We start from the raw sequence: 24,193 nt of genomic DNA, 5'->3' as shown, positions 1-24,193 counted from the left end.
GTGGCGTTTTCTATAAAAAAAAAGCCGCTATAGATCTCGACCTATTGCGGCGTGTGTTCCAAAAACGCCGCTATAGATCTGACCTTTTGTGGCGTTTTCGGAAACGCCGCTATAGAGCTCGACTTATTGCGGCATTTGTTCCGAAAAACGCCGCTATAAATCCGACCTGTTGCGGCGTTTTCTAAAAAAACGCCGCTATAGATTTAGACCTATTGCAGCATTTTTTTTCCACAAACGCCGCTAACTTTAGCGAAGTTAGTATTGCCGGCGCTTCTTGCGGCGTTTTTGCTATCGCCGCGTGTGCTTTTAGCGACGCTTAAAAACGCCGCTATAATACTTAAAAAACGCCGCTAAAGAACATTTTTGTTGTAGTGACACCATCCGACCCTCCAAACCGATTAGGATCCGAACCAATTTTTTTAAAATTCGATTTTTTGACTAGGTGAAAAAACCGGATTAATTTATATCCGATCCAAATCGATTTTTTATCCGACTTTGTACATGTCTACCCATGACCCATGATGGACAATAAATATGTCGTATCATCAACATCATTCACAGGGCTTGGCTCCTCCTAATTTGTACATTGGAAAGGAAAATGATAGAGGGATTCATTTCTTTATTTTTTTTTAAAGATAAGATATTCAAGATTAAAAAAATAGTTAATTAAAGTAGAATAATTATTGTATAAGGTATCGGGAGCTTCTATGTATTCATATCCAAAAGCCAATGTGTACACAATATTCAGCACATTACATATACAGGATCAAAGCATGGGAAGGCTCAACATTTCAACAAACAACACTGCTTCTGCTGCCCCCTTTTCACTTTTCATCTCTCTATAGCTCTGCCAGAGAGACGGGACCCAATATACAGCTCCAAGTGTCCCACTTGATTAAGGGAAGCATGTAGCATTTTTCACTGCCACTCATCCATTATTCAAATTTAATCACCAATGGCTACTTCATACATTCCATTCCCATTGCTTGCTTTCAACATATATTATATTTATCCATCCATCATTATAAAGATGAGATTGCACTTTATATTGCATAGCCCCGCACCCCCCCCCCCCCATGATTCCAAGCTTTGTTTCTCTTATCAACAATCCTGCATTTCGTTAAAAACCGATGTTTTACCGACTCGTGGATAGCAAAGACATACAATTACGACATGGAACTACCTGTGCCCCCCCCCCCCCCCCGAAAGATTGGTTTGTGAATACACACCTTTTGATATGGAGAGCAACAGTAAAAACTGAAGAAATAACTTTTTCATCAAAGCTGCATATAGGCCCTTGCATTATTTAGATATCCTGCATGCACGTAAAGTATTTTGGAATATGAACGAAACATCTTGGAGGAATATACAGTAATATTGGAGAAAAACTGGAGAATTCATAATTATAAATCAGATGATAACTGAATCAGAATGATCAATGCCAAGCCGTCTACCTAATACAATAACCAGATTTGTGGAGGTACTCACACTCTAGTAAATGTTGCGAACATTCACCTAGTGTCCATAGTCACTATGAATGTCGGACAACCTGCAAAAACCCTCAGTATTGTAAGCAAGAATGGAAAGAGAAAACTACTAACAAATGAAAGCAGAAACTGCTTTAGTTTCCCAAGCAAAGTCTGCAAAAAAAATGTACAAAATAGGAATAGAGGATACCTAATATTTTTAGTTATGATGGTCTGCCCATCTTCAACTCCAAGATGACGTAAAGCCACTTCCTCCAGCTGACCATCTCGACATGCATGCTACAAAAATAGAACATAACAATAAAAATGGTATAACAACAGCTAGAACAGACCACTAAAGATGCAAGGGTACACTACAAAGGAAAAATATGCCATTTTTGAAGTACGACATTCAAATGATACGACTTCATGCAGCCACCTATTTGATCAAAAGAAATTTCTTTAACCAGAAACGCTTGGCTTGTGTTTTTCCAGTAAGTTTTTCCCGAAAACATAAGAAAACCTTTTGAACTTACATATGCACGTCTAGGAGGCATGAATAATAAATCCTCTAGAGAACAGTTATATAAACTTCATGATTTACATATCATCAAATCCATCAAACTAATTTAAACCATCAAGAAAAGTAATTTAAACTCTAGTGACGTGATTCCGATCGCAGTTAAAGTCTCAAATCTAGACAATCTGCAATGATCAACTTAACAAACACCAAGATCAATCTTCTCATGGTTGAAAAAAGTGACATCGTATCAAATACCACCTTTCCAAAATTCCAGCAGAAGAAAATTACAAATAAACTTAGGAACTTGATAAAGAATGTACTCCTCATTGCTTGAGGAGTCGATTGGTTCAAAATCTAGCTGCATTGATAACAAGGCCTCTCGATAGATGTTAAAATATTGTTTTGAAAATCTTTAGTATAAACAATAATCATTTCGTCTTCTGTAATTAAGTATCTGAATAAGACATCAAATGCCGAGTTTTTTCAAATGTTCTGAGTGCAAAAAAAAATTATTTTCCTATACTGGCCTCTTCAAATAAACGTCCAACTGTTAGATATCACAGCTGGGATTGGGTTAAGAACCAGCTAAATCATTATTCAACTGTAGTGAACAAGAGAGAAAAGGGTGAGGAATCACCACAAAAAAAAAAAACAAGATAGGGAAAAAGGAGAAGCATAAAATGATAATTTAAATCCACATCTAAACAGATTCGAGTTGACATGATCCAAAAAAAAAGGACATTTAAGTACTGAGAGAAGAAATTTATAGGTTTTGCAGTGAGTTAAAGAATGAATGAAAATTATTTACCTTGTAAAAACAACTATTACCAAAAGGACAGTTCCCATTTCCAAAGTTGAAGTGCTTGCAATTTATGGACCTGCACAGGTGAAGAAACAATAGAACAGAAAATGATTAACTAGTTAGAAAAGCAAAATTGCCATACAAATCTACAAAAACCTAAGTTCAGCATTTTCCCTTATGTTATATAGGTATACAAGCCTGAAGCTCAGATTTGTAACACTAAAGTGACTTGTGCTCATCACATTATGAAAACATGCTACAATGTAGTTTTTCTTTTAAATCCAACCGATTCCATCCTCCTTTAAGTATGTAGTGGAATCAGATGATCTGATTCACCCCATCATTAAATAGAATTTACAGATTATCCAAAGAATCCATTAATTATAAATATTACATACTTCTGACAACTTACAACTTAAAATCTAAATGCATGTGAGCAGGAAATATAAGAAACTTCGCAATCGCGGTGAAATTACCTCAATTTTGCCTTGTAGCCCTCAACAATCCGCTGCTTTTCGTCCGGAGTCCAATACCAAATGACACTTGGAATGACGAAATATGATAGCCTGCGACAGATTGGGCAAGCCCTCACTGCAGTATTGACATCCATTCCGGAGGAAGGAGAACTGCTACGCCAATTTCTAATACATGTTATGCAGAATGGATGATTACATTCCGAAAGAATTCCAAACTTACGCTCAGCTGCCGTGGGCTTTGAGAGAATACGATCCAGGCACACACAACATTCTATTTCTTGACTAAGTTTCAATGCATTAAGGTATTTTTGCTTCTTCTTGCACATTTTCATATGTTCCTCCCTTTGTTCAGGTCTAAAAGGGTGCAAAGAATTCTTTTCACAGGTGGGACACAAGTCTCCATGAATATGAGGACATTTTTCTCCAAGGGGGCAATTACCAGCTGCGGCAAACGAGCAGATAGAACGCTCGACCAGATTATTGCTCCTAGGCTCAACTGGTTCACCATTAACCGATAGATCCCGAGGCACAGATTCCAAATTCCCTTCTTGTTTGGAGAGAGCAACAGAAGCTCTACTGGAATCAGGAAACTTGGTAGAAGCAGCTGAAGATACAACCGACTCAGCAGATGCAGTTTTCGAAGAAGATAAAGGTACAGAATCAGGTTCTGTTGACGAAGATGAAGCCGATGGATCCGATTGTGAAGCCTTGACGTGTTCATATCTGCACCGACTACCAAAAAAGCAGTTACCTTTTTGATAGTATGTGCATATCTGCAATGACCAGGTAAGAAACGATAATAAGGTAACCAAAAAGTATCATCAATAGGTAAATGTACGCCTGTAAACGAACCATACATTTAATGAATCATTCGACGGAGAGTTCGTTTATTTATTAAACAAATAAACATGAAATTTTTTTTATTCATTTAATTAAATAAACGAATAAAAATAAAAGGCTCGTTCGTTCATTTATATTAGTAAACATTTGATAATTTGTTCGTTCATGTTCGTTTAAATTTATTCACATATGTATTTTTTTCATTTCACAATAGATTGTAAAAATACCCTAAATTGCTTAAATTTATGTTAGGTTATGTATGTTTATGTCTGCTTGCACTCGTTTGTATTTGTTTGTTTTCGTTTATCATTTTAAGGAATGAACATGAACAAAAACGAACAAGTTAAAATCTTTTAACGACACGAACTAAAATTCTGTTCGTTTAGTTATTCGTATTCTTTCTATTAAAGTTGAACAAACATGAACATACACTGATTCATGTTGGTTCGATTTATCTACAGACCTAGGTAAATGCAAATAAGAAGAAGAAGAAAGAAAACAAAGGGAAGGAAAGGGAAAGTTGGTACATTATTCGGAGGATGCTTCCAATTATGAGAAAATTCACAATGGTCCCCTTTGAGGCATGCGCCATGAGGAAAGAACTTGCAAAGAACTCTGGAATCATAACAAAAATTAAACAGTTACAAAAGCTGCAGCCCTACATCCAGATTGATCCACACATCATCCACAAAATAATGGAAACCAGGAAATTAGGTAATTCAAATTCAAATGCGTATGAAGCTAGCTAATAAAACAGTTAAAATTGATAATAAAAAATAAGTACAAACATTTTTCCAAAATTTCATTTCCCCAGCAGATAAACATGAAAGTTGGAAAAACACATGATAATCAACAGGTAAAAAGGGAAATGAATTTGAAGCAACAAGAAGGCAGAATTGAAAGATTAGAACATCACCTTTTAGGCATGGAGGAATTGCGATTGATTGAGAGAAAGCTTTGAAATCAAAATTATAAAAAGGTAGAGTGGGGGGTGGAGGGTGGGATTTGAAAGATGGGTGGAAATAAAAGAAGAGAAATAGAAAAGAAAAGAGGGGATCTGCGAAATTCAAGGTGGATTCTTTCGCTCACTGGTTTTTTTTGTAACCAATCTACCTTACATGTGATCAAAGTTTTCATATCACATTATAAACACATTGGATTGTTTTGTTTTGGCTGAGAGTTTGTTTTTCCGTACAATTCCATGAGTCAAATCTGCAAAAAGCCACTCGTTGTGTAATTACGGAAATGCCCCTCCTTTACAATATTTATGGTTTTGGCCCTTGTATTCTATTCGATTCCGATATTTATTCTCTATAATTTAACCTACCATAATTGGATCCTTCTACTATAATTAATTTTATGCATTTATCCCAATCATTGATTATTTTCTTTACTGGTTAATATGGAGTTTAGAAGGAAAAGTCGGGAATGTGAGATTAGAATAAAAATTATTAGAAAATAACTATTTTAAATAATAATAATTCTGTTCTTCAAAATGACCTAAGAAATTTTGGATTTTCTTTTCACCAATGAAACATTTTAATGCTGTTGCGCTGGACCAACAAGATTCAAAGACCCAAAACGGACAGCTGTTAGACGTTATTTTATTTATATATATATATATATATATATATATATATATATTGCATGTAACAACTCTCTCGTGTCATGATTAGAGCAACAAATGGGAAGTTTGAGGATTAGTGTTCGGCTTTTCAAATCGGTCATCAAGAAGCTCTCTTCAACTCATTAGAACTTGAATTGAGTCCATTCAAATCGGTTGTTGATCAAACTTTTGTCAAGTTAAACTCAAATAATTTACGATCGGTCTCACCAAATTTACAATCCTAGCCATGATAAGCGTTTTGATGTTTAAAGAAGTTAGAACTTATTTGTTATTGTTTTTGAAAATAATTGTTGGAAAATAATTTTTGAGCATTAACCAAACTATTTCAATGGTTTAGTGGCTTGTTGTTATCTTTTCAAGTCCTGAGCTAGAGTATCACATATGTAGAGGTATAAGCGATTATTGTGAAACAGTTAAGTGTCTTTGAACAAATATTACATTGCATTCACTAGATTTATAAAAAAAAGTATTTTTGAAAGAAATTTAAAAAATTTGAGATAAGATTTTAATATTTAATATTGATGTCAAAAAATAATTTTAAGAAGGTTCATTTTACACATGATGTTATAAAGTTTAAAATATATTAATTTAAAACATATCAATTTAAAACAAATCAATTTATTATTATAAATTATGAAATAACTTATCATTAATATTTTATACACAAAATATTTTGAAAAAAATATTAAAAATAAATACTTACACGTAAGCACGTTAATTCTGTGGTTCCATACAATTTAAATTAAATTCATTAAATTAAAAAGTATGAGACTAAAATATATTTTAATGCTTCACTGAATTCATAAAGTCATCTAAGTTATAATTTATAGATGAAATATTTCTAAAAAGATTAAATTAAAGTACTTATAAGTTATAACGATGTAATTACAAACATTTTAAAAATATTAAATTTTAATATTTATAGTGATATAAGTGCAAATTAGAAAGAAAAAAAACACTAAATTTAGATAGTTACACTAATATAAATACAAGCTTTATTAGTAACAATAATCATTCTTTTTATGTGCCTTTAGTAGTTACCAATAATATAATGTCATGTGTATTAATAAATTTTATTCAAACTAACAGTACCGTCAGTTTTTCTTTGCCTTACTTTTTTATCGCCTGTCACATCTTTACCTAGGGACGGGCATGGGTCGGGTCGGGTTTTTTGTCCACCCGATCCGACCCTAGAACAAAAGATCCTCTACCTGAGACCCGATAAAAATAAAATTTCACCCGACCCAAATCCGACCTGACATATAATTTAGAAACCCGATCCGACCCGATCCGAAATAATAAAAAAATATTATTTTTATTCAATAAAAATCGGGTCGGGTCGGGTATTTTCACCCTAAACTCAAAACTGACCCGACCTGAACCTGATTTTTTAAAAAAAAAAACCCGACTTAATCAAGTAAGGTCGAAACCCTTCGAATTCGGGTCTATTGCCCATCCCTATCTTTACCTAATGATCTCCCTAGTGAGTTGGTATGCCCCTTGTAATACCCTAATTTTATCCTAAAATAAAAGGAACAAAATCCAGGGACCAAACTAACAATTTTACCCATTTTTAATTATGGCAGGCTTTAAATGCGAAAAAAAGAAGAAGAAAGAAACAAGCAGAAACCCTCTCCCCCCCCCCCCTTTTCATATAAACCAGAAACAATAAACATTAAAAAGCTCTCTCCTTCACCTTTTTTTCTTTTTTTTATGCTTATTTTCTTTCAACTTTTTTTAGCATTAATATGTGAAATGTGGGAGGATCTTGGCCTTGGTCGCTGGGTTAGGATGGTTCGAACGGTGAAGTTGAGCTTTTGTTCGTCGATTTAAGATGTCGGTTTAGAGTGTCGGTATGTGTCCGGAGGCTGTTTTGGAGCTTTTTTCTGTTCGTATTTGCTTAGGTCAAAGGTCTGACCACCAATGGTGGTGGTCGGGGGTTGGTTCTCACCGATCTATGGCGTTAGTGTGTGTTCGAGGAGGCCTCGGTAGAGGGTTATTTGTAGATAGATAGGGAACCGAATAACATCGGTTTGCTCAGAGTAGGCCGGTTTACCTATGTTTGTATTCGGCCGTCGGTCAGAGTTTAGGAGAGGCCACCATGACGGTGGCCTGCATTGAAAGCCTTGAGGCTTTTGTGGTGAGTGTTGCCGTATGGTAAGTGGAGAAGAAAGAAAGTAGGGGTTTTAGTTTTTAATTTTTGGGTAAATCATACATTAGGTCCTTCATTTCTAATGCGCTTCAAGCTATTGTCACCAAAGTAAAGGGTTAATCACGGGTCAAGTCCCCTAGTTTTAGCATGTTTCACTTTTTGGTCATTATCGAGGGAAAATCACCTTTAGGCCCCCTGTATCTTAGCCTTTGTTCCACTTTGGTCACTCATTTCTTATTTATTTCGAAAGTGCATGCAGATTTTACTAACTTTTAATTTAGTCACTATTATGCTATGTTATTTATTTCAAGCTAACTACTAACTTTTATTTTATTACATTTTAACCATTGTTATTTATTTATTTATTGTTTCTAATATTCGATTCGACCTTGTGGTGACCAGATCTGGGGTATGATCCACATTATTATGGTTCGAACTTTCCTAACCATTAACCTTTTTTATTTTATTTTATTTATTTCATTTTATTTTTATATATTTGTTTGAATTATTCGATTCGGCCTTGTGGTGACCAGATCTGAAGTATGATCCATATTATTATGGTTCAAACTCTACTAACCACTAACTTTTTTATTTTATTTTATTTTATTTTTATATATTTGTTTGAATTATTCGATTCGACTTTGTGGTGACCTGATTCGGGATATAATCCACATTATTATGGTTCGAACCTTGCTAACCACTAATCTCTAACTTTTCTAACTTACTAACATTCTAACTTTTATTTTATTGTTCATACTAACATTCTAACTTTTTATTTTTATTGTTCTTACTAACTTACAAACATTCTAACTTTTATTGTATTGTTCATATTAACATACTAACTTTATTATTTTTATTGTTCTTACTAACTTGCTAACATTTTATTTTATTGCACAAACTAACCCACTAATTTTCTAACATTCAAATATTCAACGACCTTGTGATGACACACCCTAGGGGAATATCCACATTATTTATAGTCTGGGTTAAACGGTTAAAAACAACCCCCTAACTTTTAAATTTATGCAATTTATTTCCTTTTTTATTTATTTTTATTTCAATTATTTTTCTCGCACTTTAAATTCCAGTATTTTATTTTTCTGCTCATTAATTTTCCTACATTTTATTTCAGCCTCTTTTAATTTCCAGCATTTAATTTTTTGTAATTTCATTTTAAGCATCTTAACTTACACTTCATTTTATTTTGGTTATTGATTTTGCCTGTGGTATATTTATTCCTAATGTCTATACTTTTCACTATTTACGTTTCAACCTTATTTATTTATCCTCTTATTTGGCTGGTATTTTAATATTGGTTGTTTGTTTATAGAGTTTGCATGTTGGTCCTTTGTTTACATTAGTGGGCTACCGATGTTTGACTCATATTTTAGATTCAAAATCGAACTTGGTCATCTTTATTATTGTTACCCTTTTATACACATATATTCATATCTATATTATTATTCAAACTTTATTTTTTTTATATAAATCATCATTTTTTATATATAGAAAATATAAATTTTATTGAGGAAAATTTATAGAGACATCTTCCAACTACAAGGGAAAGTGTCTTTTCGAAGATTTGTAACACAAAAGTTTTATTGTATTCGATTGTCTTCATTTTTTTTACATTTTTTATTTTATTATTTTTCACATCGTTTTATTTTTATTTTGTCTTGTTTTAATTTATTTTCATTTTTATCTTTGATATGAGGAAAAATGTGAGGTAATGTCTTTTTGTAAGGGTAATCTATGGGAAAGTCTCCTAACTACAAAGGAAATGCATTCTCGAGGATTGTTCGCACAAAAAGACATTCTTTTATCTGAACATTTATAAAATTTAATATAATATTATACTCTTTTAAACTATATCATCCATAAAATTAAAGAAACACCATTTTGTGAGGGGAATCCAGGAAAAAGTCTCCTAACTACAAAGGAAGTGCATTTCAAGGATTGTTCATACAAAATGATGTGATTTCTCTTATAAAAATAATTATAATTTTTTGGGGTTAAATAAACAACTTTATTCTATAAAATATATTTTGGGCTCTTTAATTTTTTTGTACCCACTGCATTTATCATTTGTCATCAAATTTTTTATTTTCTTATTCACAAAAGCAACATTGTTTTTTTTTTTTTTTTGAAAATTGACATCTTTTAAATAAATTCAAATAAATAGAAGGATCATAATTTAAATATATTTTCGAGTTTGTAATTTCCCAACATTTAAACATCATATAATCGTTTTAGGTACCAAGGCTTGCGTGTTATGGGGGTGATCACCCTTCTTCACACGCAATCAACTCCCGAACTCTTAAAAATGAATTTTTGGTAAAACACAAACCATTGTTTCCGTCTTTTAATGATTTTTCTGAACTCATTTAAATGATGTTTTAGGTTTTCAACCTACCTAACTTAAAGGTTGGTGGCGACTTCAAAATCAAATTGTTTCAAGCCTAAATTTCATCGTCTTTCCCTCGAATTAAAATTTTAAGTCTAACGAATCCCCAAATGAGACTTTATGACAGCTTGGCGACTTTGCTAGGGACTTAGAGAGTCAGGCCATAAACAATTATACGTTTTTTTTATTCTTGGGAATTACAAACTTAAATTATATTTAATTTATGATCCTTTTGTTTATTTTGAGTTTCAACATATCATGCATTATTCTATTTTTAACTAATTGATTTTTGATTTTAGTGGTCTTCAGATTTGAACAGATTTTTGGAACTTGTGAAAGTGTTGTCTTTTGTCGTGTTTTCAAAGGTTTGTGAGTTTCTCCTCACACACAACACGTGCATTTACATACCATAAGCTCACTTACAAGCTTTGTCCCTTTTAAGTTGAGGTGAAAACTTAACCTACGTGAGATAATTTGTTTCTCTGTATGGGTTTTAGGAAGTAACCTTTGGGGTTCATATACCTTATGTCTACGTCAGATAAATTGTTTCTCTGCATAGACACAAGGGAATGTATCCTCTCGAATTGAACTCGATCCGCATGAGCCTGTAATGGGCTAGGATTAAGGGTTTTACAGCCTAAGGAGGCACCAACATGGTCAATTCGAGTACCATTTTTCTTAAAATGCAATACCGCATATAGTGAGCCCTAGTAACCCACTCCAATAAAATTCATTCCGAAACTCTGTCAGTTGTTAGACATCTGAATAAGTGTAAACAAAGGAGAAACGACACTAAGCCTTTCTTCTTTACTCGTATTATTTATTTTTGAATAAAGCATGTGAACTAGAAAAACATGTGGTTAGGTTTTATTTTCAAACAAAGCATGGGGGTAGAAATCATGTTTTGGGGTAGGATTTAACCTAATAAGTGTAGAAAAGCATGTGGGAAGATGTTGCAATTACCTTTTAATAATATTTGCTTGATATTTGAATTCTTTTATAATGAAACATTTTCTATGTTTGATTGTTTATTATTTGGCATTGCATGATCATCATAAATAAAAGAAAGGTGTTTATTAACAAGTAATCATCAGAGTAGAAGAACGATCATTAAGATGGAAAAGAGTTTTCATAACAAGGAATAACCTAATTCGGTTGTCCGAGTTTAGTCTGAAGAAACACAAAAAGTAAAAGGAGACCATTTGCCTGGGGTTTACGTATCACAAATGTCCACAAATGTTAATCTCAATTTCAAGCAGAATGATCTACAAGAGTTGATAGAGATTTGGAAGAGTTGGAGAGTAGTTACCAAGGAGAAGTTTCATAAGAAATATGATTACATAACCTACCTCCCTTATGTAAAAATAGAGGAAGCTTTGCTTAAAGCTTTGGTCTAATTCTGAAATCTCGCTTACAGCTGTTTCACATTCAATATACAAGATTTTATGCCAACAATAGAAGAGTATACAACTCTATTCAACTTCGAGAGCCTCCAGGTAGATAAGATTTATTCTAGACCTCCGAAAGTCCAATCCTTCAAAAGAAAACTTGTAAAGATTACTAGTAGAGGTGAAAATTGGATAGTAGATCACATCCAACAAAAGAGAGAAAGAGAATATTTTATGTGGCATTGTCTCAAGAAGGTGATACTCGAGCACATAGATGAAGATAATGTATTAGACACCTTTCCTTTGGCTATATATGGTATGGTGATATTCCCAAAGACTTTGTTCTATGTGGAGACTGCTGTTGCAGATTTTTTTGATAGATTGGAAAGAGGTATAAATCATGCACCGGATGTCATGGCAAAGACCTTCCAATCCTTAAACAATTGTCGTAGATTGGAGGGAGGTCGATTCATAGGTTGTTCTTAACTACTCACCGTCTGGATTCATAGTCATTTCTAGAAGAAGAAAAAGTGTCTTATCACCGTTTCTCCACCATGTACTTCATTAATGATCCCCAACGTTAAGAAGTGATTTAAGGTGTATTTAAGCAAGCTTAGAAGCCATTGATCAATAACAAGAAACATCAAGCAACTAGAATCAAGAGAGAATCAAAGAGAAAGCAACAAACCTCAAGTTTGAGCATTTTAAGCCTATTTTTCATTCAATATTCATTTTGCTTTCAAGAACACTTATTGTGTTCAATTGTATTCATTCTTGAGTGTTCTTTTCTTTATTCTAGAATTGTGCAAACAATCTACCTTGTGAGGATTTCCTTGTAAGTTTGTAAATTTGTATTGTTCTCTTTGGGAGAGAGTGTTCTCAAGAATTTGGGGTATAATTCTTGAGGGTTTATAAGGTTACTCTTTGTCCTCAAAAGAAAGACAAATTAGTGAATTTGTGGAAAATCCTTAGTGTGGGTAGCTAAGGTAGTGGACATAGACTTTGGTTGAGAAAGTCGAACCACTCTAAATCGCTGTGCAATTTCTTTCAATTTTCTGCAGAAGCTTCCACCAAAATTTTTATTGCCAATTCACCCCCCTCTTGGCCGATTCCGTCAATCGATTAACTCAACAGTTTATATTTGAACTTTTTAATCCAAACGACCTCTTTTACCACTTCATTGTTTTTAAAAATTTAGTCTCTATTGTAGAATTAGCTACTTTATTTTGCTTTGAACTTTTCCAACTTATATCGTATTCAATAAGGCAAAACACAAAATTTGATTCCGATCGTGAATCATCCATATCAACTTTGAAGCTAGAATCAGTGTCACCTTTTACACTAAAAACTTCTTCACCTCCTTATATAAGAACGGTGTCCTTATTCCTTTTTTAATTACTTAAGGATATTTTTAATTACAACCCAATGACCTTCACCAGGATCTACTCGATACCGACTTGTCATGCTTAAAGCATATAAATTATCTAGACAAGTACATAGCATGGTATACATGATAAATCCAATGACCGAGGTATAGGGAATCTTAGTCATGTGTTTCCTCTCTTGTGAATTTGAAGGAAACATTTCCTTTGAGAGTGATACATCATGTTTTATATGTAAAAATCTTATTTTAGATTTTTCCATGCTAAACTTTGTCAACAATTTATCAATGTATGTGCTTTGCTTCGGCTTAGGAGCCATCTAGGTCTATCTATATAGATTTTGACTCATAAGCCTTACCTAAATATTTCATAAAATAACTTCCTAACATACTCTTAATTGGCTTTAAGGTAGGTATATCATTTCTTGTGATAGTCTGCGATCTACATGCAATATAAAAAATGAAACAAGGCTTCCACTAAATTACTTCTAAACACAAGGTTTCACCCATGTTTATTTTCTTTGAAAACTCATTTGCACCTTGTGGGCTTAGCCTCATTAAGTGGGACAACCAAAAACCATACTTGGTTTTCTGACATGGAATTTATCTCGAATCTCATGACCCCAAGTTATTTTTCAAAGTTTGGAATCACAATTGCTTCTTGATAAGTCATAGGCTCATCTCAATCTATAAGCAAAACATCACCGTGTATCATAATGAAAAATACGTATCTCTCAAGTACATAATGTTCTCTTATAGATTTTTTTAGTGATTGTGTTTCCAAAATAATTAATTGTTCTACAACAACTTATGGAACTATTTCTTGTTCAATCTTTAGTTCAGTGATATGTTGATCTCAAACTTTTTTAAGTTCAATATTTCTTCCTATTTCTTTTTAGAGAGATTTTTTTTGAGATAGACTCTCGAACATCAAACACTTTATTATCGATAGGATTGAAGAAATAAAATCCTAAATTTTCTTTAGGATATCCTACAATGATATATTTTTGAGATTTAGGTTTGAGTTTTGTAGACGTATAATGTTTAGCATAAGTTTTGAAACTCCAAATCTTCATAAAAGACGTACTAGGATATTTCTCAGTCCATATTATGCGGTGTCTTTTGATCTGATTTAGATAAAATACGATTTAGTGTGGAGACAACTTCTTCAAGTACATGTCGTAAAAAATTGGTAAATCACCTTAACTCATTATTAATCAAACCATGTCTAACAAAGTTTGTTTTCTCCTCTCAGAAACTCAATTCCATAGTGGAATATCATGTGGTGTAAGTTGTGAAAAAATCTCACATTATTTCAACAATTCATCTAACTCTAAGCTCAAGTATTATCGACCTCAATTTGATTGAAGTATTTTGATACCTTGCCTAATTTATTTTGTACTTCATTTTTAGATTTTTTAAACTTTTTAAAGGCTTCAGATTTATGATGCACAAGGTAAATATATCTATATCGACTAAAGTCATCAATAAAAGTAATGAAAAATTGGAAACCACCTATACCTTGTGTATTCATCGGTCCACATATATCACTATGTATTAATGCTAATAAATCACTTTGCATATTCACTTTTACTATTAAAAGGAGATTTGATCATTTTCCTAATAAACAAGATTCACATATGTCAATGGTTCAAAAACAAATGAATCCACAACACCATCCTTTTGTAGTTTTTATATAAACTTCTTACTTATATGGTCTAAATGATAATGCCAAAGGTAAGTTTTATTAGATTCATTATTCTTAATATGTTGGTATTTCTTTCTTTCGGTTTCAATGCATGCTTTCCTTTGGGCTTAAGTTTTCCATTACTTTTAGACTTTCCCATTATCTTAGGCTTTCTCTTTCTTTTGTACTTGCAGGCCATCAGAATGGGCTTAGGTCCAATCTTTATTATGTTACTCTTACTAGTTCGCAACATAATGAGTAACTGTGACAAAGTCATATCAATTTCATTCATACTGAAATTCGAGACAAATTAACTAAAATTTTTCAACAATGATTGCAGTAATATATCGTGGCCAATTCATCACTCAATGGAAATCCCAAATTTTTAAGACTTTCAATATAATCTATCATTTTGAGAACGTGAGTTCCCACAAGAGTTTCCTTAGTAATTTTGCATCGAAACAAAGCTTTAAATATCTTATACCTTTCTTGACATATTTCTCCCTCATACAATTGTTTGAAATGTTCTATCATCTCATAGGCAACCATATTCTCATGTTGCTTCTAAAGCTCGAGAGTCATGATGACAAGCATTATACATCACCACGTCTACGACGCCATTCATGTACTTATATGACGTCTTAACATTTTTGGAGGCATCTTTTGTGGTTATTTAAGACATGTGATTTCCGTTCTTGTTAGAGGATATTCCTCAAATTTTAGAACCAATCTAGAAAGTTAACGCCATTTAATGTGTCCTTTTCAATAACCGATCGCAATGATAACAAATTTGTGTTATTTTCCATAATAAATCTACAACTTTAATAGATGATTTTTGAGTATGTTTACCAAGTCCATTAATTGGTCTTTAAAAAATCTCTCACTATCTTCGTTAAAATTAATAACCCTCATATTTTAAATTCCAAAATATTTTCTATAAAGTTTTCCTAGTAGATAAGGATCCATATTTCACCTCCACTTAAGCTAGCTTTGGATTTGCTATTAAGATTATGGTTATTTAGGTAAACAACACTTGCTAATTACAACTCATGTAACTCATCTATTTTATGAACAACAATTTTGTTCTAATCATCCTATGATTATCCAATTAACCTCTAGGTTTTTAATCTTATTAGAGTAACCTATCTAAATTATTAACAAATATTTCAATAGAAACATATCACTTACTTATTCTTCGTGTTTACCTAAGACAGATTAATATCCTTTACTTTGGCAAACCCATACAATATCATTTGAGGCTTTAATGAGGATAAATATTGGAATGTTATATTAACTTTGGCAAACCCAGTTGGAACAAATAATTTTGATTCTCTAACTATTCGAGAATTTTATTACTCAAGGCATATTTTAGTTGCTAGGCCTTATGCCTTTATATAGCATTCAAAAACCTAATTTTACTCGAATGAGATCTTATCAAATATATTATGTCAAACTTAATATTATATTTTAAAAGAGTTTAATAATTAAAATACTTATCTTTTTTTAAATATAAAAACCTATCTCAACTCAGATTAGGTTCTAACAAATAAATATATATTTTAATAGAGTTTAATAATTAAAATAATTATTTTAAATATATATAAACTTATATATATTTTGATAAAGTTTGATAATTATAATAAGTATCTCTTTTAAATATTTAAACATATTTCAGCTTAAATAAGGTTTTATCATATAAATATATACTTTTAATAAAATTTGATAATTACAATAATTATCTCTCTTTTAATTATATAAATCTATTTCAATTGAGATTAAGTTTTATATGATAAATATATATTTAATAAAGTTTGATGATTACAAAAATTATCTCCTTTTTAATATAAATATATATATATATATATATATATATATATATATATATATATATATATATATATATATATATAATTACAATTTTTATTTTAGTTAAAATATTATATGTATCAAATACACAAATTAATTTTAATTAAATATTATACATATATAAATTATTTTAAATTACAATAATTATAATAATTTGATTTTAGTTAAAATATTATATGTATAAACTACATATATTATATTTAACTAAATATCTTATTTGTGTGTAACTAGTTTGTCACATGTAATTCAGTTTATAATTGTTTGTTTCAACCATAGGGTGTGACCCTTGTAGGTAATGATGGACATGGGTTATGTAAGGTTGGGTTTTTGGCCAACATAACCTGATCAAAAAATTTTATACTCTTTACCGGAAACCTGACCCAGCCTGGGTTTATGATAAATTCATCCAACCTGGGTTTATGATAATTTCATCCAACCTGAAACCCGAATCGATTTTCGAGATAAAATCCAACCTGAAATAATATAAAATTATTAATTTTATTGAACAAAATAAGAAATTAATCGAAAAAATAATATAAATAAGGGTATTATTGCAATTATTCCTAAATATATAAGGTATAATTATATTGTTTTACTGGTCGGGTTGGGTCAGATATTTTTCACCTTAAACGCGGACCCGACCCAATCCAAACTTACTCTCTAAAAGACCTGACCCAACCCGAAATAAAAAAGACCAAATCGACTTGAGTCGGGTTGGAACACGTCGGGTTCGGGTCACGTGCCTATCCCCACTTGTAGGTTTATGTAACGTTAGCAGTAATAACTGGAATGATTCTAATATTACAAACAATGAGTGACATCTAGCGATACATCATTGCTACCTGAGTTACAAGAAGTTATGGTTCCATATAACCTTTTTGTGATCAAATTTTATATACCAAATCCTTTTGTCCTTTATATCTAGATTGAACACAAGTCATGGATCAATCACACTTATATAGGCCATTTAATATTTCTTGACATCTTGAGTAGACTATTCAAATGAATAACTAAGATATCTCATATCATTTAATTTGAGCATGGTCATGCATTTCATAGTCTCACTTTGTAACACCCTAAACCCAAAATGTGATCAAGGTGTCATATTGGGCTGCTGAGATAACCCCTAAAATTTGAAATATGTTTATTTTCATTTCAAATCACGATAAATTTATCAAATTAGACATCCCAAAACAGTTATAAAATACTTCTATAAACCGAAGCTATGTGACACATAGCTTAAATCAAAATATTACATCTCAATGTTTACAAATTCAAATACATAAGTAAGAGTCATATGAATAAACATACTCACTAAAAGCTACAATACATTACTTTAGAAGGGATGTTGGAAGTCCTGCTGTGATAGTGCTCCTCGAATGGATCAAGCTACTAACCTGCAAATGAAAAGATTCAAATACTGAACTTAAAGAGCCTGACAATCACTAATCTAGAGAAACATTATGAGTCTCATAAACATAAGCATGCTAGCAGTTATGTTAATAAGTAGTAGGTACATGTACGATCATAATCAAGTGCTACCTACTTAAGGTTCAATTATTCCATCACTATAGTAAGATTCTCATGCTTCCCTTAGTCCTCTACTAAGGGTCTCACAATGAGTATACCTAAATTGGGTCTTTAACCATAATATCATACTATTGTGCATTCTCGAATGCAACATGCAACACAATATTAGTTCCCGATCTCATACAACCATCATATACTAATCTTAAATTAGAGAACCCAGTGTCACATAAGCATTGGTAAAATTCCCACCAAACTGCTAAATCATCTCTTGATCATCACAAAGCCCTCAAGTAGATCATGGAGAAGAACCCAGTCTTACATAAGCCCCAGTACAATTCCTGCTCAAAAATATCATTGGTTCAGTCTCACATAGCTGTTAAGCCAAACATGAAAGATATCCACTATACAATAATAATGAAATCACATATGTGTACTTGCGTGCCCGAAGGTTATACACAACAATCAATGCCAAACCAAGACAACTAAGGTAGTTGTAACCCCCATTACCCGACCTAGAAGTAACGGGTCGGATCCAAAGGGCCCACTTAACTTGTCTCTCAAAGTAAATCAAAATTAAATAAAATGAATTGAAAATACCCCTCACATTTATTGTTTTCAAGAGTTTTCGTTGTTTGAAACAATACTATAAGTAATAAAATAAATCATTAAATGCCAACATAAACTAATGCCAAAATAATATATCCAACGCCCTGTAACACAAAAATAATAAATACTCTGAAAATAATAAATAAATATTGGATGAAGGGAAATTGAATAAAGTACATATTGAAATAAAGGTTTCACTAAAAATAAATGACGTAACCCTCCAAGTATCAGACTGCCTAAATCTAAGAATGTGAAAAAGAACTAAAGAGGTGTAAGATATTAAATTTAGCGTGTCTCTAAAGTGAAAACAATCACAAGTCTCAAATCACAAGTCAAAAGTACAATATGAATTAATAGTAATGTTCACGGTCCGAATAATATTCAAATGTAAATGCACTCATACACCTTACACTGTCCGAAGAGTAGATTCCTTACAATCACTCTCTACTAATACCATCTAAAATGGAGTCCGCCTTGGAGGGAGAAGCCACTAATAATCTGAAGTGAAATTCAACCCGCCAAGTGAATATAATAATCTTAAATTAGGGAACCCAGTGTCACATAAGCCTTGGTAAAATTCCCACCAAACTGCTAAATCATCTCTTGATCATCACAAAGTCCTCAGGTAGATCATGGAGAAGAACCCAGTCTTACATAAGCCCCAGTACAATTCCTGCTCAAACATATCATTGGCTTGGTCTCACATAGCTGTTAAGCCAAACATGAAACATATCCACTATACAATAATAATGAAATCACATATGTATACTTGGGTGCCCGAAGGTCATACACAACAATCAATGCCACACCAAGACAACTAAGGTAGTTGTAACCCCCATTACCCGACCTAGAAGTAACTGGTCGATCCAAAGGGCCCACTTAACTTGTCTCTCAAAGTAAATCAAAATTAAATAAAACGAATTGAAAATACCCCTCACATTTATTGTTTTCAAGAGTTTTCATTGTTTGAAACAATACTATAAGTAATAAAATAAATCATTAAATGGCAACATAAACTAATGCCAAAATAATATATCCAACGCCATGTAACACAAAAATAATAAATACTCTGAAAATAATAAATAAATATTGGATGAAGGGAAATTGAATAAAGTACCTATTGAAATAAATGTTTCACTAAAAATAAATGACGTAACCCTCCAAGTATCAGACTGCCTAAATCTAAGAATGTGAAAAAAACTAAAGAGGTGTAAGATATTAAATTTAGCGTGTCTCTAAAGTGCAAACAATCACAAGTCTCAAATCACAAGTCAAAAGTACAATATGAATTAATAGTATTGTTCACGGTCCAAATAATATTCAAATGTAAATGCACTCATACACCTTACACAGTCCGAAGAGTAGATTCCTTACAACCACTCTCTACTAATACCATCTAAAATGGAGTCCACCTCGGAGGGAGAAGCCACTAATAATTTGAAGTGAAATTCAACCCGCCAAGTGAATACACTAAACTTCCTCTATTAATCTCAACCCAATATGACATGATAACATAACATGTATTTGATTTTTTTATCTGATCCGAATGTAAAAGATTACATATTCATAGAGTTCGAATGCATAACATAAATTTTGAATTTGATAAATTAAAATGAGTCACACATCAATTTTTTCGAATTGCTTTTAATCCAATCAATTTGACAGAACAGTCGTGCTTTCAATTCAAATACTAATCAATCAACAAAAAAATAACTATAGTGCCGGGATAGAAACACAGCTCGACAAAATAATTTATGACAAACGTAATGCTTCCAACGACCAACTTGAACAATAGGTCGGACCAAATAAGCTCCTAAAGAATAATTAACAATAATTATTACCTAATTCAACGACAAAACCAAACTAAAACTAAAGTATCCACTACACTCATAGTTAGTCCTCTTAACATGACTTGGTTCAAAATTAGCGGGTAAAGGTGGAGGGGACTGTAATCCAGTTCCTAGTTCGATTTCTCCTACAAAAGTTCAACATTCAATTTAATTCTTAACCCAACAATTTTCTGATTATTGTAACCACTAAACGTCAGTTAAAAATAATTTTCGGTTCGAATCAAGAATCGGGCAATGGGGGTTTTGATTCAAATATGGGTTGTCAATTTAATTAATGGTCATTGATTCTGCCACCCAAGGCTACCAGTGACTACTGTCCTCCCTACGACCGGTCAACAAGAGGTGTCATAATAGCAACCTCGGCTAACGATGGCGGTAGCCCACATGGCTACTCGCGATTACTGTTTCGAGACAATAGTAGCAAAAGATGGAAACAATAAGGGAGATCAGACCCTAGGCCAGCCATTTCAAGCACCCCGGTGCACCCATGGTATTAAATTGCGGCCGCAACGTAGTGTAACGGTCGCATCGTAACGGTTTTGAATGTCACCGCGACGTAATATTTACGCAACGCGATAAAATATTTTAGAAGTATTGTGATTTTTGAGGAAGAAATCACACCCACGACAGTCGCAACACGTTACGTAACATCTGCAGCATCCACAACCGTGACACCACAACCGCAACCGCGACAGATGCCGCAACCACTATTTTATACTATGGGTGCACCCCCATACGCACACGACCAAAAGTGGCCATGTGCGATGACGGTGATGAAACTTCTCCTCTGTTCTTACCAAAATTCAGATGGCAATGACGAACAGTCAGGCTAAAGAACACGAAGAGGAGAGGCCAACGGTCAGATCATTACGACGTCTTACTTTGTTAAGCAATGATAATGGTGTGAGGAATAAAGACGACGTTTGTGTGAGAAGAAGAAGAGGAAAAAGAAATAGGGGAGGTGCCGCTCGTGTTATAAATTGAAATTAGGGTTCATCTTAACAAAATTAGGATAATCACATCTTAAGTCCTTTAATTTCTCAGGATTTCTAAAACAAGATACAACTATATTTTTACAAATTCGTCACCAAAATTGAATTAGGGATTTAGGGAAAAATCCCTAATTTTTTAGGTTAGTGCTAATTTGGGGTGTTATATAGCTTAGTGACTCACTAGCATCACACTCAAGTGAGGTCATCCACCTCACTTGCTACTATCTCGCCTCCTAAAAGAAAGCTTGTCCTTGAAATTCTGTAGGTTTTACAACACCTACTTCTAAGCTGAGCACTTAGAAGCTTAAGCACAATGACAGGAACTTACAATCCCATAAATCGATCGAATCCCAATATGCTACATGCATCAAACCTTAAGTAACAACCATTGACTTCTCAAGTAGTAAATAAGAGATTAGAAGCATTGGATGAGTTTAAAAACAAGTTAGAAAATGTGATGTGATTCTTAGAATCAAATGATATTGAAGGATACTAGATGTTTAAGTAACTAAAGAAGGAAATTAGTATGGATAGTTAAAGAAGAGTTTGATAGTATTGTATGGTGTAAGTATACCAAAATTTGACCCCATTTAGGTAAAATCGGTTGAAAACTGAAAAATCTGGGCAAGTGTATCGGTACTGATAGAATATATACCGATACTATAGGCTAAAATGGGATGAAATAGCTGAGAGTATCGATACTTATTCAATCAGTATCGATACCAACAAGGTAATATCGATACCATGGTAAGGGTATCGTACCAAGTCACATCAAATAAAAATGGGTATCGATACCGAAAAGTATCGATACCATAATATAGTAGTATCGATACCATGGTAAGGGTATCGATACTGGAACATCGAATAATTTGGTATCGATACTGAAGGGGTATCGACCATAGTATAGTATATTGATTCCATGGTAGGGTATCGATACTATAAAGTCAGAAAGTTATAAATAGGATGATTTGTTATGAAGTTATGATATGTCCTTTTTAGTATTGTTTAAGTATAGTTGTTAGGAAATACTAACAATTGATATTGTATGTGTCGTTATATGGATGATTGGGTAGAATCGAACCAAGCTCTAGAGTTAAACAAACTAAGGGTAAAGGCAAATAACGGAGTAATCAACATTACGTTTTGGATACATAACAAGGAAAGTCCATAACAGGAAGTCAGGTGAGTACATTTATTATGTACGTATATGTTACGGTAGACATAGTTGTATGATTATTAGTGTAAGTATGGTGATTACCAAATGACACTATGTGTGTAAAAATTTAAGAATTCATACTAAGTGTATGAATTTATGTATGGGCACTTTGTGTGCAAAAATAAGAAATTCATACTAAGTGTATGAATTTCTGTATGGGAAATAGATGTGAAATGGTAAAAAGTTTATAATAGAAAGGTGAATTGTTGTAGTTGTAATGGATGAGTAATCCATATAAATATAGTAATTGTGGTATTATTGCACTGGCATTATGGGTATAATTCATAGAATGTATATAATTGAAAGGGGTTAATTGATAGTAGGAATGGTTATTAGTAGAGACTGCTCTAAATAAAGGATAGGCCTAACTATGCAAATGACTGAAAGGCGTCATTTATGACATTAGATGAAAGGCTAAGTGCCTTTAAGCCTAACTGTGCACATGACAGAATGTGTCATTTATGCCAGTTAAATGAAGGCTAAGTGCCTTTAAGGCCTAAGTGTGCAATGACAGAAATGTGTCATTTATGCCAGTTAGATGAAAGGTTAGGTGCCTTTAAGGCCTAAGTGTGCAAATGACAGAAAGGTGTCATTTATGCCAGTTAGATGAAAGGCTAAGTGTCTTTAAGGCCTAACTGTGCAAATGACAGAAATGTGTCATTTATGCCAGTTAGATGAAAGGCTAAGTGCCTTTAAGGCCTAACTGTGCAAATGAAAGAAAGGTTCATGTATGCCAGTTAGATGAAAGGTTAAGTGCCTTTAAGGCCTAACTGTGCAAATGACAGAAAGGTGTCATTTATGCTAGTTAGATAAAGGCTAAGTGCCTTTAAGGCCTAACTGTGCAATTGACATAAAGGTCCAATTATGCCTTGGATGACGGTTAAACACTGATGAGTAAAAGAATGGATTAGCTGTGTATTTGACAGGAAAGTGTCAAATATGTAAGTTAAATGAAAAGCTAAATATCTTTTGTGTAAATGAATAAAGGAATTATAATGAATGTAATATTAATTGTATATAAGTGATATGAAGGGATGATATATATATATGTTCAAAAATGCGTTAGTATGAAAGGATTCATTAAGGCATGAAATGATGCATTAAGGGATGAAAGAATTTAGTTGACATGTAATTAATTTATAATAAATATTTTATAGTTGATCAAATTGAAACAAATTTTTACGGGTTTTCCAATGACAAATTTTTTTATAAGTGATGTGACATATGTTCTCGTGTACGGAAGATATACGGGATATGGTTATTACACTAATTCTACTTAATCAATTTAACATACTACACTCTATAGTTTTCACTTACTAAACATAGGTAATTCGTCATACAACTTGAGATCATACAGACACCTATTGTACATGGTCGCGATGTCATC

At 32.7% G+C, this 24,193-nt stretch overlaps 1 protein-coding gene across 1 annotated transcript; it reads right to left on the bottom strand.

Moving 5' to 3' along the window:
• Window positions 1–662: 662 nt before the first annotated feature.
• Window positions 663–5,034, bottom strand: LOC120186381 (putative RING-type E3 ubiquitin transferase C3H69). The gene is made up of 7 exons (XM_039190328.1): window positions 5,024–5,034; window positions 4,635–4,722; window positions 3,268–4,040; window positions 2,798–2,867; window positions 1,678–1,766; window positions 1,489–1,549; window positions 663–1,315 (listed from the first exon to the last, which is right to left on the bottom strand). The coding sequence occupies exons 1-6, from the start codon at window positions 5,032–5,034 to the stop codon at window positions 1,516–1,518; spliced, it is 1,065 nt and encodes a 354-aa protein (XP_039046259.1). The 3' UTR covers window positions 663–1,315; window positions 1,489–1,515.
• Window positions 5,035–24,193: the final 19,159 nt, after the last annotated feature.

This window comes from Hibiscus syriacus, unplaced genomic scaffold (genome assembly GCF_006381635.1).
Source record: "Hibiscus syriacus cultivar Baekdansim isolate YM2019G1 unplaced genomic scaffold, ASM638163v2 tig00004013_pilon, whole genome shotgun sequence".
In the NCBI taxonomy this organism is placed as follows: domain Eukaryota; kingdom Viridiplantae; phylum Streptophyta; class Magnoliopsida; order Malvales; family Malvaceae; genus Hibiscus; species Hibiscus syriacus.
Note: the sequence above shows the minus strand (reverse complement) of the source record. Positions and strands in the feature narration are given on the sequence as shown.

What these genes read in the sequence shown, in the direction of transcription:
- LOC120186381 (XM_039190328.1), bottom strand. An exon ending in GGCTACAAGGCAAAATTGAG is followed by an intron (nt 2,868 to 3,267) that starts GTAATTTCACCG and finishes TCACCTGTGCAG; the next exon opens with GTCCATAAATTGCAAGCACT. An exon ending in GTAATAGTTGTTTTTACAAG is followed by an intron (nt 1,767 to 2,797) that starts GTAAATAATTTT and finishes CTATTTTTGTAG; the next exon opens with CATGCATGTCGAGATGGTCA.